Source organism: Anomaloglossus baeobatrachus, chromosome 10 (genome assembly GCF_048569485.1).
Source record: "Anomaloglossus baeobatrachus isolate aAnoBae1 chromosome 10, aAnoBae1.hap1, whole genome shotgun sequence".
Taxonomy (NCBI): Eukaryota; Metazoa; Chordata; class Amphibia; order Anura; family Aromobatidae; genus Anomaloglossus; species Anomaloglossus baeobatrachus.
Genome location: NC_134362.1, coordinates 187,317,898 through 187,332,109, shown reverse-complemented (window position 1 = coordinate 187,332,109; position 14,212 = coordinate 187,317,898). Strand labels below are relative to the sequence as shown.

The following is a 14,212-nucleotide window of genomic DNA, read 5'->3' as shown; positions in this document are numbered from 1 at the left end:
GACCTTGTAATCTGCCCTCTCTGAAGACTTGGATGCTTTCCTCCCTCTCCACACTCCACACTGTTCCCTGTTGCTATCTCTAACACCAAGGGAATAAATGACACAGGAGAAAGACCGGACATGGATAGCATCAGTCTGTAGTCGCATCTATGTCAGATATAGCAGCGCTGATACCTACGGGGAGGAATTACACAGGCTTCACACCAGCAAAATGTTTAGAAAAATGCCTAATTCTGTACTTAGGAGCATATAACCAATAAAAAACAACTTAGGGGTTGGCTGCTACTCTAGCATTGATGGCCTATCCTTAGGGGCAGCTCTGGAACTGAGCATTTCCGGCCGCCGACACCGAGAACAGCTGATTGGTGGGGGTGGGGGTGCGGGGCGTTGCACCCCAACCAATCAGATATTGATGACATATCCTGAATGTAAAACTTGTGGACATTCCCTTTAAATGAAAAAATATAAGCCCCTTAAAAATAAAAAAAGCGGCAAACTGTACTTTGCTGACATTAGAAGGGGAATAAGTCAACGTCCTCGAGTAAATGCCCCGTCACCCCACAAGCGTAGCAGAGAAGATCAGATGTCACCCCACAAGCGTAGCAGAGAAGATCAGTTGTCACCCACCTCTGATCCCCCATTACTGCTCGAGATCCAAAAAACTTTTTGAGCTCGGTCTCTGGGTTCAGGTTCCTACAAAAGAAAAATAATTCAAGTTCCAACGATATCAGGACAGATGTAGACCCTCCTGAGACACGGAGAGCCCCCCGGATCATGCCTAGGGCTCTGCAGACTATATTCCTGTGCCGGGGACCCCATAGATAGAATTGTGTGACTGTACCTGTGCTCCACGTACAGCAGGGGGCGGCTTTCTGCGTTACTCCCGTTGCTCTGAACCTGTTGCGCAATTCCATTCGTGTTTTCTATCTTCTCTAAAATACTGTCGATGTCTTCATCCTCATCACCGCCCTCCGCAGCGACCTCCGGCTTCACATGGCAGGAAAACAAAATGAAGACAGGTCATATTGTGCACAACAACAATGTACAAATATATCACAATACAGCACAAGAACGGAACCTGCAGGCCCCGGAGGCGCAGAGGGATTGCACGCCGGGCCTCGGAGGCGCAGGGGGATCGCACGCCGGGCCTTGGAGGCGCAGGGGGATCGCACGCCGGGCCTCGGAGGCGCAGGGGGAATCGCACGCCGGGCCTCGGAGGCGCAGGGGGATCGCACGCCGGGCCTCGGAAGCGCAGGGGGATCGCACGCCGGGCCTCGGAGGCGCAGGGGGAAAATCGCACGCCCGGCCTCAAAAGGGATCAGGGCGATCGCACGCCGGCCTAAAAAGGGATCAGGGCGATTGTACGCCCGGCCTCAAAAGGGATCAGGGCGATTGTACGCCCGGCCTCAAAAGGGATCAGGGCGATTGTACGCCCGGCCTCAAAAGGGATCAGGGTTTCGCTCGCCCGGCCTCAAAGGCGCAGGGGGCATCGCACGCCCGGCCTCAAAGGCGCAGGGGGCATCGCACGCCCGGCCTCAAAGGCGCAGGGGGCATCGCACGCCCGGCCTCAAAGGCGCAGGGGGCATCGCACGCCCGGCCTCAAAGGCGCAGGGGGCATCGCACGCCCGGCCTCAAAGGCGCAGGGGGCATCGCACGCCCGGCCTCGGAGGTTTTTGGCTACACATTCCACCTCCAGGAGCTCCGATATTCCAGTATACATCCATGGGCTATATTATTTTGGAGGCGTCTCGGGGAATGTCTTGTGCGGAGACATTAAGATTTCCCTTCTCTGGAACTAACCGCCCCCCTGATAACAGTCCATAGCGTTACCCCTCCGCCACCAAACTGTACAGGGGGCACAATACAGACAGGGGTAACATTCCCATCACCAATCTCCGCCGCGAGTGATAACAGCTGATCAATAATATGGAATACAAACTCCACGATCTGGAGGCCATCATACCTGACCCTCAGCTGCTGCGCACTTCTTTGCTTTCCTTTTCTTTTTCTTCTTCTTTGTTTTATTAATAGAACCAGTCTGAAAAGAAAAACAAGTAACAATGAAAAAAACAATGGTGAAGAAGGCGACTGGTCCAACAGCGGCCACAGTAGAGGTCCGGGGGTCCGCACCTGAGCAGTCTCCGGCCCGCCGGGCTCATCTTCAGGCTTTTCATCCCCATCCGTCAGTCTGGACTGAGCCTTCCGGCCGGCGTCGGCATCACTCGGGGGGTCTTCATCTGCTTCTGTGATCTGTGGGTAACAAGTCGTATGCTCTGTGATCTGACACTTTTCTGGGGGGGATCCTCCATGATGGGGCTGGCGGTGATCCTCTACAGCCGCCCCCCATGAATTTACGCTATGCCGCCATATGGTAACCCCTGATGTAATACTATGGAACCAAAGTGAAAGTTAAAAATTACATGTTTTTTTCTTAATAATAAACCCGTTATGGGGAAAAAAAAAGCGTAAAAATTAAAAATGGCCATGCCAGGAAGGGGTTAATAGGGGGATCAAGGCCAATGAGCAGCCTAATACATCACATTAGTAATGACAGCCGCTGTTCCCGGCCCCGCCACTAGATGGCAGCACGCACCAGCTGGAATGGATTGCTCAGGCCCCGCTCCTCCAATAGTTTACGGTTTCCCTTGTTTTTCCGGTTCCGCGGCTCGGGCTGTGCAGGTTCCTCCTCCTCCTCTATCCCCTCGGGGCCACCAGGTTCTTCTTGCCCCCTCTGATCCCCTCGCAGCCTCCTCAAGGCCCGACGGGACATGGTTCCGCCTCACACCCGGGGGCGGCGAGCACGTAAGCGGCTACAGTTCGCGAACGCGCACGGAAGAGGTTTTCATTGCGCATGCGCTTGTGCTATGGCTGCTGCTTGGGGTGTCATTCACACTTCTGGCCACCAGGTGGGGATAATGATTCATGTGTTCATTATGGAGCTGTAGTCATACCGCCACCTTGTGGTAGAAATGCAAATTTACGAATCCATTATTATTATTACTATTATTATTATTATTTATTATTGTAGAGATTAACGTTATAAATATAGACATATGAAAAAATATAAAAAAAACCATCTTTGATTGCATCTGCCTGGAATATGGTCTCCAAAGCACGCATAGCAATGATATATATATATATATATATATATATATATATATATATATATATATTATATTATATATATATATTATATTATATATATATATATTATATTATATATATTATATTATATATATATAATATATATATTATATTTTTTATATATATATATATATATATAATATATATATATATATATATATATATATATATATATTTTATATATATATATATATATATATATTTTATATATATATATATATATATATGTATATATATTATATTTTTCATATATATATATATTATATTATATTATATTTTATATATATATATATATATATATCTGGTGTGGAAAAAAGTATTTATTGAGCCCCCAATTGTGCAAGTTCTCCCCCTTAGAAAGATGAGATTTGCCTGTAATTGACATCATAGGTGACCACGACTAAGAGACAAAATGAGAAAACAAATCCAAAAAATCACCGCGTCTGATTTGCAAGATTTTTTTGCAAATTCTGATGGAAAATAAGTATTTGGTCAATAACAAAATTTCATCTCAATATTTTGTTATATCCTTTGTTGGCAATGACAGAGGTGAAATGTTTTCTGTAAATCTTCACAAGGTTGGCACACACTGTTGGTGGTATGTTGGCCCATTCTTCCATGCAGATCTCCTCTAGAGCAGTGATGTTTTGGGCCTGTCGCTGGGGAACACGGACTTTCAACTCACTCCAAAGGTTTTCTATGGGGTTGAGATCTGGAGACTGGCTAGGCCACTCCAGGACCTTCATATGCTTCTTATGAAGCCACTCCTTCATTGCCTGGGCGGTGTGCTTGGGATCATTATCATGCTGAAAGACCCAGCCACGTTTCATCTTCAATGCCCGTACTGATGGAAGGAGGTTTGCACTCTAAATCTCACGATACATGGCCCCATTCATTCTTTCATGTACACGGATCAGCCGTCCTGGTCCTTTTGCAGAGAAACAGCCCCAAAGTGTGATGTTGCCACCCCCATGCTTCACAGTAGGTATGGTGTTCTTTGGATGCAACTCAGCATTCTGTCTCCTCCAAACATGACAAGTTGTATTTCTACCAAACAGTTCTACTTTGGTTTCATCAGACCATATGACATTCTCCCAATACTCTTCTGGATAATCCAAATGCTCTCTAGCTGACTTCAGACAGGCCCAGAATTGTACTGACTGAAGGAGGGGAACACATCTAGCACTGCAGGATCTGAGTCCCTGGCGTCATAGTGTGTTACTGATGGTAGCCTTTGTTACGGTGGTCCCAGCTCTATGCAGGTCATTCACTAGGACCCCCCGTGTGGTTCTGGGATTGTTTTCTCATCGTTCTTGTGATAATTATGACCCCACGGGGTGAGATCTTGCATGGAGCCCCAGATTGAGGGAGATTATCATTGGTTTTGTATGTCTTCCATTTTCTTATTATTGCTCCCACAGTTGATTTCATCACACCAAGCTGCTTGCCTATTGCAGATTCAGTCTTCCCAGCCTGGTGCAGGGATACAATTTTGTTTCTGGTGTCCTTCGACGGCTCTTTGGTCTTCACCATAGTGGAGTTTGGAGTGTGACTGTTTGAGGTTGTGTACAGGTGTCTTTTATACTGATAAAAAGTTCAATCAGGTGCCATTACTACAGGTCATGAGTGGAGGACAGAGGAGCCTCTTAAAGAAGAAATCACAGGCCTGTGAGAGCTAGAAATCTGGCATGTTTTTAGGTGACCAAATACTTATTTTCCACCATAATTTGCAAAAAAAAATCTTGCCAAATCAGACGCGGTGATATCCTGGATTTATTTTGTCTCTCACAGTTGTGGTCACCATTGATGTCAATTACAGGCAAATCTCATTTTTATAAGTGGGAGAAATTGCACAATTTGTGGCTGACTAAATCCCCACTGTAATATATATATATATATATATATATATATATATATATATATATATATATATATATACGTACATGCATATGCGAGTATATATATAAATAGCAGTCAGGAAGGGTTCTTTACGGTTAGAGCAGTCAGGAAGGGTTCTTTACAGTTAGAACAGTCAGGAAGGGTTCTTTACAGTTAGTGCAGTCAGGAAGGGTTTTTTACAGTTAGTGCAGTCAGGAAGGGTTCTTTACGGTTAGGGCAGTCAGGAAGGGTTCTTTACAGTTAGTGCAGTCAGGAAGGGTTCTTTACAGTTAGTGCAGTCAGGAAGGGTTCTTTACGGTTGGAGCAGTCAGGAAGGGTTCTTTACAGTTAGAGCAGTCAGGAAGGGTTCTTTACAGTTAGTGCAGTCAGGAAGGGTTCTTTACAGTTAGTGCAGCCAGTAAGGGTTCTTTACGGTTAGAGCAGTCAGGAAGGGTTCTTTACGGTTAGTGCAGTCAGGAAGGGTTCTTTACAGTTAGTGCAGTCAGGAAGGGTTCTTTACAGTTAGGGCAGTCAGGAAGGGTTCTTTACAGTTAGTGCAGTCAGGAAGGGTTCTTTACAATTAGTGCAGTCAGGAAGGGTTCTTTACAGTTGGAGCAGTCAGGAAGGGTTCTTTACAGTTAGAGCAGTCAGGAAGGGTTCTTTACAGTTAGTGCAGTCAGGAAGGGTTCTTTACAGTTAGTGCAGTCAGTAAGAGTTCTTTACGGTTAGAGCAGTCAGGAAGGGTTCTTTACGGTTAGTGCACTCAGGAAGGGTTCTTTACGGTTAGAGCAGTCAGGAAAGGTTCTTTACGGTTAGAGCAGTCAGGAAGGGTTCTTTACGGTTAGAGCAGTCAGGAAGGGTTCTTTACAGTTAGTGCAGTCAGGAAGGGTTCTTTACAGTTAGAGCAGTCAGGAAAAGTTCTTTACAGGTAGTGCAGTCAGGAAGGGTTCTTTACAGTTTGTGCAGTCAGGAAGGGTACTTTACAGTTAGTGCAGTCAGGAAGGGTTCTTTACAGTTAGTGCAGTCAGGAAGCTTTCTTTACGGTTAGAGCAGTCAGGAAGGGTTCTTTACGGTTAGTGCAGTCAGGAAGGGTTCTTTACGGTTAGTGCAGTCAGGAAGGGTTCTTTACGGTTAGAGCAGTCAGGAAGGGTTCTTTACAGATAGAGCAGTAAGGAAGGGTTCTTTACGGTTAGAGCAGTCAGGAAGGGTTCTTTACAGTTAGTGCAGTCAGGAAGGGTTCTTTACAGTTAGTGCAGTCAGGAAGGGTTCTTTACGGTTAGAGCAGTCACAAAGGGTTCTTTACGGTTAGTGCAGTCAGGAAGGGTTCTTTACAGTTACTGCAGTCAGGAAGGGTTCTTTACAATTAGAGCAGTCAGGAAGGGTTCTTTACAGTTAGTGCAGTCAGGAAGGGTTCTTTACAGTTAGTGCAGTCAGGAAGGGTTCTTTACGGTTAGTGCAGTCAGGAAGGGTTCTTTACGGTTGGAGCAGTCAGGAAGGCTTCTTTACAGTTAGAGCAGTCAGGAAGGGTTCTTTACAGTTAGTGCAGTCAGGAAGGGTTCTTTACGGTTAGAGCAGTCAGGAAGGGTTCTTTACGGTTAGTGCAGTCAGGAAGGGTTCTTTACAGTTAGTGCACTCAGGAAGGGTTCTTTACGGTTAGAGCAGTCAGGAAAGGTTCTTTACGGTTAGAGCAGTCAGGAAGGGTTCTTTACAGTTAGTGCAGTCAGGAAGGGTTCTTTACAGTTAGAGCAGTCAGGAAAAGTTCTTTACAGGTAGTGCAGTCAGGAAGGGTTCTTTACAGTTTGTGCAGTCAGGAAGGGTACTTTACAGTTAGTGCAGTCAGGAAGGGTTCTTTACAGTTAGTGCAGTCAGGAAGGGTTCTTTACGGTTAGAGCAGTCAGGAAGGGTTCTTTACGGTTAGTGCAGTCAGGAAGGGTTCTTTACAGTTAGTGCAGTCAGGAAGGGTTCTTTACAGTTAGAGCAGTCAGGAAGGGTTCTTTACGGTTAGTGCAGTCAGGAAGGGTTCTTTACGGTTAGAGCAGTCAGGAAGGGTTCTTTACGGTTAGAGCAGTCAGGAAGGGTTCTTTACAGATAGAGCAGTAAGGAAGGGTTCTTTACGGTTAGAGCAGTCAGGAAGGGTTCTTTACAGTTAGTGCAGTCAGGAAGGGTTCTTTACAGTTAGTGCAGTCAATAAGGGTTCTTTACGGTTAGAGCAGTCACAAAGGGTTCTTTACGGTTAGTGCAGTCAGGAAGGGTTCTTTACAGTTACTGCAGTCAGGAAGGGTTCTTTACGGTTAGAGCAGTCAGGAAGGGTTCTTTACAGTTAGTGCAGTCAGGAAGGGTTCTTTACAGTTAGTGTAGTCAGGAAGGGTTCTTTTCGGTTAGTGCAGTAAGGAAGGGTTCTTTACGGTTGGAGCAGTCAGGAAGGCTTCTTTACAGTTAGAGCAGTCAGGAAGGGTTCTTTACAGTTAGTGCAGTAGGGAAGGGTTCTTTACAGTTAGTGCAGTCAGGAAGGGTTCTTTACAGTTAGTGCAGTCAGGAAGGGTTCTTTACGGTTAGAGCAGTCAGGAAGGGTTCTTTACAGATAGAGCAGTAAGGAAGGGTTCTTTACGGTTAGAGCAGTCAGGAAGGGTTCTTTACAGTTAGTGCAGTCAGGAAGGGTTCTTTACAGTTAGAGCAGTCAGGAAAGGTTCTTTACAGGTAGTGCAGTCAGGAAGGGTTCTTTACAGTTAGTGCAGTCAGGAAGGGTTCTTTACGGTTAGAGCAGTCAGGAAGGGTTCTTTACAGTTAGAGCAGTCAGGAAGGGTTCTTTACAGTTAGAGCAGTCAGGAAGGGTTCTTTTCGGTTAGTGCAGTCAGGAAGGGTTCTTTACAGTTAGAGCAGTCAGGAAGGGTTCTTTTCGGTTAGTGCAGTCAGGAAGAGTTCTTTACAGTTAGAGCAGTCAGGAAGGGTTATTTACGGTTAGAGCAGTCAAGAAGAGTTCTTTACAGTTAGAGCAGTCAGGAAGGGTTCTTTACAGTTAGTGCAGTGAGGAAGGGTTCTTTACAGTTAGTGCAGTCAGGAAGGGTTCTTTACAGTTAGAACAGTCAGGAAGGGTTCTTTACGGTTAGTGCAGTCAGGAAGGGTTCTTTACGGTTGGAGCAGTCAGGAAGGGTTCTTTACGGTTAAAGCAGTCAGGAAGGGTTCTTTACGGTTGGTGCAGTCAGGAAGGGTTCTTTACGGTTAGTGCAGTCAGGAAGGGTTCTTTACGGTTAGAGCAGTCAGGAAGGGTTCTTTAGAGTTAGTGCAGTCAGGAAAGGTTCTTTACAGTTAGTGCAGTCAGGAAGGGTTCTTTACGGTTAGAGCAGTCAGGAAGGGTTCTTTATGGTTAGTGCAGTCAGGAAGGGTTCTTTACGGTTAGTGCAGTCAGGAAGGGTTCTTTACAGTTAGAGCAGTCAGGAAGGGTATTTTACAGTTAGAGCAGTCAGGAAGGGTTCTTTACGGTTAGAGCAGTCAGGAAGGGTTGTTTACGGTTAGTGCAGTCAGGAAGGGTTCTTTACGGTTAGAGCAGTCAGGAAGGGCTCTTTACAGTTAGTGCAGTCAGTAAGGGTTCTTTACCGTTAGTGCAGTCAGGAAGGGTTCTTTACAGTTACAGCAGTCAGGAAGGGTTCTTTACAATTAGAACAGTCAGGAAGGGTTCTTTACAGTTAGTGCAGTCAGGAAGGGTTTTTTACAGTTAGTGCAGTCAGGAAGGGTTCTTTACGGTTAGGGCAGTCAGGAAGGGTTCTTTACAGTTAGTGCAGTCAGGAAGGGTTCTTTACAGTTAGTGCAGTCAGGAAGGGTTCTTTACGGTTGGAGCAGTCAGGAAGGGTTCTTTACAGTTAGAGCAGTCAGGAAGGGTTCTTTACAGTTAGTGCAGTCAGGAAGGGTTCTTTACAGTTAGTGCAGTCAGTAAGGGTTCTTTACGGTTAGAGCAGTCAGGAAGGGTTCTTTACGGTTAGTGCAGTCAGGAAGGGTTCTTTACAGTTAGTGCAGTCAGGAAGGGTTCTTTACAGTTAGGGCAGTCAGGAAGGGTTCTTTACAGTTAGTGCATTCAGGAAGGGTTCTTTACAATTAGTGCAGTCAGGAAGGGTTCTTTACAGTTAGAGCAGTCAGGAAGGGTTCTTTACAGTTAGAGCAGTCAGGAAGGGTTCTTTACAGTTAGTGCAGTCAGGAAGGGTTCTTTACAGTTAGTGCAGTCAGTAAGAGTTCTTTACGGTTAGAGCAGTCAGGAAGGGTTCTTTACGGTTAGTGCACTCAGGAAGGGTTCTTTACGGTTAGAGCAGTCAGGAAAGGTTCTTTACGGTTAGAGCAGTCAGGAAGGGTTCTTTACGGTTAGAGCAGTCAGGAAGGGTTCTTTACAGTTAGTGCAGTCAGGAAGGGTTCTTTACAGTTAGAGCAGTCAGGAAAAGTTCTTTACAGGTAGTGCAGTCAGGAAGGGTTCTTTACAGTTTGTGCAGTCAGGAAGGGTACTTTACAGTTAGTGCAGTCAGGAAGGGTACTTTACAGTTAGTGCAGTCAGGAAGGGTTCTTTACAGTTAGTGCAGTAAGGAAGGGTTCTTTACGGTTAGAGCAGTCAGGAAGGGTTCTTTACGGTTAGTGCAGTCAGGAAGGGTTCTTTACGGTTAGTGCAGTCAGGAAGGGTTCTTTACGGTTAGAGCAGTCAGGAAGGGTTCTTTACAGACAGAGCAGTAAGGAAGGGTTCTTTACGGTTAGAGCAGTCAGGAAGGGTTCTTTACAGTTAGTGCAGTCAGGAAGGGTTCTTTACAGTTAGTGCAGTCAGGAAGGGTTCTTTACGGTTAGAGCAGTCACAAAGGGTTCTTTACGGTTAGTGCAGTCAGGAAGGGTTCTTTACAGTTACTGCAGTCAGGAAGGGTTCTTTACGGTTAGAGCAGTCAGGAAGGGTTCTTTACAGTTAGTGCAGTCAGGAAGGGTTCTTTACGGTTAGTGCAGTAAGGAAGGGTTCTTTACGGTTGGAGCAGTCAGGAAGGCTTCTTTACAGTTAGAGCAGTCAGGAAGGGTTCTTTACAGTTAGTGCAGTCAGGAAGGGTTCTTTACGGTTAGAGCAGTCAGGAAGGGTTCTTTACGGTTTGTGCAGTCAGGAAGGGTTCTTTACAGTTAGTGCACTCAGGAAGGGTTCTTTACGGTTAGAGCAGTCAGGAAAGGTTCTTTACGGTTAGAGCAGTCAGGAAGGGTTCTTTACAGTTAGTGCAGTCAGGAAGGGTTCTTTACAGTTAGAGCAGTCAGGAAAAGTTCTTTACAGGTAGTGCAGTCAGGAAGGGTTCTTTACAGTTTGTGCAGTCAGGAAGGGTACTTTACAGTTAGTGCAGTCAGGAAGGGTTCTTTACAGTTAGTGCAGTCAGGAAGGGTTCTTTACGGGTAGAGCAGTCAGGAAGGGTTCTTTACGGTTAGTGCAGTCAGGAAGGGTTCTTTACAGTTAGTGCAGTCAGGAAGGGTTCTTTACAGTTAGAGCAGTCAGGAAGGGTTCTTTACAGTTAGTGCAGTCAGGAAGGGTTCTTTACGGTTAGAGCAGTCAGGAAGGGTTCTTTACGGTTAGAGCAGTCAGGAAGGGTTCTTTACAGATAGAGCAGTAAGGAAGGGTTCTTTACGGTTAGAGCAGTCAGGAAGGGTTCTTTACAGTTAGTGCAGTCAGGAAGGATTCTTTACAGTTAGTGCAGTCACAAAGGGTTCTTTACGGTTAGTGCAGTCAGGAAGGGTTCTTTACAGTTACTGCAGTCAGGAAGGGTTCTTTACGGTTAGAGCAGTCAGGAAGGGTTCTTTACAGTTAGTGCAGTCAGGAAGGGTTCTTTACAGTTAGTGTAGTCAGGAAGGGTTCTTTTCGGTTAGTGCAGTAAGGAAGGGTTCTTTACGGTTGGAGCAGTCAGGAAGGCTTCTTTACAGTTAGAGCAGTCAGGAAGGGTTCTTTACAGTTAGTGCAGTCAGGAAGGGTTCTTTACAGTTAGTGCAGTCAGGAAGGGTTCTTTACAGTTAGTGCAGTCAGGAAGGGTTCTTTACGGTTAGAGCAGTCAGGAAGGGTTCTTTACAGATAGAGCAGTAAGGAAGGGTTCTTTCGGTTAGAGCAGTCAGGAAGGGTTCTTTACAGTTAGTGCAGTCAGGAAGGGTTCTTTACAGTTAGAGCAGTCAGGAAAGGTTCTTTACAGGTAGTGCAGTCAGGAAGGGTTCTTTACAGTTAGTGCAGTCAGGAAGGGTTCTTTACGGTTAGAGCAGTCAGGAAGGGTTCTTTACAGTTAGAGCAGTCAGGAAGGGTTCTTTACAGTTAGAGCAGTCAGGAAGGGTTCTTTTCGGTTAGTGCAGTCAGGAAGGGTTCTTTACAGTTAGAGCAGTCAGGAAGGGTTCTTTTCGGTTAGTGCAGTCAGGAAGAGTTCTTTACAGTTAGAGCAGTCAGGAAGGGTTATTTACGGTTAGAGCAGTCAGGAAAAGTTCTTTACAGTTAGAGCAGTCAGGAAGGGTTCTTTACAGTTAGAGCAGTGAGGAAGGGTTCTTTACAGTTAGTGCAGTCAGGAAGGGTTCTTTACAGTTAGAACAGTCAGGAAGGGTTCTTTACGGTTAGTGCAGTCAGGAAGGGTTCTTTACGGTTGGAGCAGTCAGGAAGGGTTCTTTACGGTTAAAGCAGTCAGGAAGGGTTCTTTACGGTTGGTGCAGTCAGGAAGGGTTCTTTACGGTTAGTGCAGTCAGGAAGGGTTCTTTACGGTTAGTGCAGTCAGGAAGGGTTCTTTACGGTTAGAGCAGTCAGGAAGGGTTCTTTAGAGTTAGTGCAGTCAGGAAAGGTTCTTTACAGTTAGTGCAGTCAGGAAGGGTTCTTTACGGTTAGAGCAGTCAGGAAGGGTTCTTTATGGTTAGTGCAGTCAGGAAGGGTTCTTTACGGTTAGTGCAGTCAGGAAGGGTTCTTTACAGTTAGAGCAGTCACAAAGGGTATTTTACAGTTAGAGCAGTCAGGAAGGGTTCTTTACGGTTAGAGCAGTCAGGAAGGGTTGTTTACGGTTAGTGCAGTCAGGAAGGGTTCTTTACGGTTAGAGCAGTCAGGAAGGGTTCTTTACAGTTAGTGCAGTCAGTAAGGGTTCTTTACCGTTAGTGCAGTCAGGAAGGGTTCTTTACAGTTAGAGCAGTCAGGAAGGGTATTTTACAGTTAGAGCAGTCAGGAAGGGTTCTTTACAGTTAGAGCAGTCAGGAAGGGTTCTTTACAGTTAGAGCAGTCAGGAAGGGTTCTTTACAGTTAGAGCAGTCAGGAAGGGTTCTTTATGGTTAGAGCAGTCAGGAAGGGTTCTTTACGGTTAGTGCAGTCAGGAAGGGTTCTTTACGGTTAGTGCAGTCAGGAAGGGTTCTTTACAGTTAGTGCAGTCAGTAAGGGTTCTTTACAGTTAGTGCAGTCAGTAAGGGTTCTTTACGGTTAGAGCAGTCAGGAAGGGTTCTTTATGGTTAGTGCAGTCAGGAAGGGTTCTGTACAGTTAGTGCTGTCAGGAAGGGTTCTTTACAGTTAGAGCAGTCAGGAAGGGTTCTTTACAGTTAGTGCAGTCAGGAAGGGTTCTTTACAGTTAAAGCAGTCAGGAAGGGTTCTTTACAGTTAGAGCAGTCAGGAAGGGTATTTTACAGTTAGAGCAGTCAGGAAGGGTTCTTTACAGTTAGAGCAGTCAGGAAGGGTTCCTTACAGTTAGAGCTGTCAGGAAGGGCTCTTTACAGTTAGAGCCGTCAGGAAGTTTTCTTTACAGTTAGAGCAGTGAGTTAGGGTTCTTTACAGTTAGAGCAGTCAGGAAGGGTTTTTTACAGTTAGAGCAGTCAGGAAGGGTTTTTTACAGTTAGAGCAGTCAGGAAGGTTTCTATACGGTTAGAGCAGTCAGGAAGGGTTCTTTACGGTTAGTGCAGTCAGGAAGGGTTCTTTACAGTTAGTGCAATCAGGAAGGGTTCTTTACGGTTAGAGTAGTCAGGAAGGGTTTTTTACAGTTAGTGCAGTCAGGAAGGGTTTTTTACGGTTAGAGCAGTCAGGAAGGGTTCTTTACGGTTAGTGCAGTCAGGAAGGGTTCTTTACGGTTAGAGCAGTCATGAAGGGTTCTTTACAGTTAGTGCAGTCAGGAAGGGTTCTCTACGGTTAGAGCAGTCAGGAAGGGCTCTTTACAGTTAGAGCCGTCAGGACGTTTTCTTTACAGTTAGAGCAGTGAGGAAGGGTTCTTTACAGTTAGTGCATTCAGGAAGGGTTCTTTACGGTTAGAACAGTCAAGAAGGGTTCTTTACAGTTAGTGCAGGCAGGAAGGGTTCTTTACAGTTAGTGCAGTCAGGAAGGGTTCTTTACAGTTTTGCAGTCAGGAAGGGTTCTTTACAGTTAGTGCAGTCAAGAAGAGTTCTTTACGGTTGGAGCAGTCAGGAAGGCTTCTTTACAGTTAGAGCAGTCAGGAAGGGTTCTTTACAGTTAGTGCAGTCAGGAAGGGTTCTTTACAGTTAGTGCAGTCAGGAAGGGTTCTTTACGGTTAGAGCAGTCACAAAGGGTTCTTTACGGTTAGTGCAGTCAGGAAGGGTTCTTTACAGTTAGTGCAGTCAGGAAGGGTTCTTTACGGTTAGAGCAGTCAGGAAGGGTTCTTTACAGTTAGTGCAGTCCGGAAGGGTTCTTTACAGTTAGTGCAGGCAGGAAGGGTTCTTTACAGTTAGTGCAGTAAGGAAGGGTTTTTTACGGTTGGAGCAGTCAGGAAGGCTTCTTTACAGTTAGAGCAGTCAGGAAGGGTTCTTTACAGTTAGTGCAGTCAGGAAGGGTTCTTTACAGTTAGTGCAGTCAGGAAGGGTTCTTTACGGTTAGAGCAGTCAGGAAGGGTTCTTTACGGTTAGTGCAGTCAGGAAGGGTTCTTTACGGTTAGAGCAGTCAGGAAGGGTTCTTTTCGGTTAGTGCAGTCAGGAAGGGTTCTTTACAGTTAGTGCAGTCAGGAAGGGTTCTTTACGGTTAGAGCAGTCAGGAAGGGTTCTTTACGGTTAGTGCAGTCAGGAAGGGTTCTTTACGGTTAGTGCAGTCAGGAAGGGTTCTTTACGGTTAGAGCAGTCAGGAAGGGTTCTTTACGGTTAGTGCAGTCAGGAAGGGTTCTTTACAGTTAGAGCAGTCAGGAAGGGTATTTTACAGTTAGAGCAGTCAGGAAGGGTTCTTTACAGTTAGAGCAGTCAGGAAGGGTTCCTTACA

The 14,212-nt window shown here is 45.8% G+C and overlaps 1 protein-coding gene across 1 annotated transcript in view; it reads right to left on the bottom strand.

Annotated features, from left to right (window-relative positions):
- The window catches only part of TCF25 (TCF25 ribosome quality control complex subunit), a 42,597-nt gene extending 39,757 nt beyond the window's left edge, over positions 1–2,840 (bottom strand). The window contains exons 1-5 of the mRNA XM_075325981.1: positions 2,594–2,840; positions 2,131–2,250; positions 1,964–2,038; positions 842–987; positions 628–693 (exon numbers count right to left, since the gene is read on the bottom strand). Of these exons, the coding sequence (XP_075182096.1) occupies positions 628–693; positions 842–987; positions 1,964–2,038; positions 2,131–2,250; positions 2,594–2,770 (584 nt within the window). The 5' untranslated portion in view covers positions 2,771–2,840. The remainder of the gene's footprint in view (positions 1–627; positions 694–841; positions 988–1,963; positions 2,039–2,130; positions 2,251–2,593) is intronic.
- Positions 2,841–14,212: the final 11,372 nt, after the last annotated feature.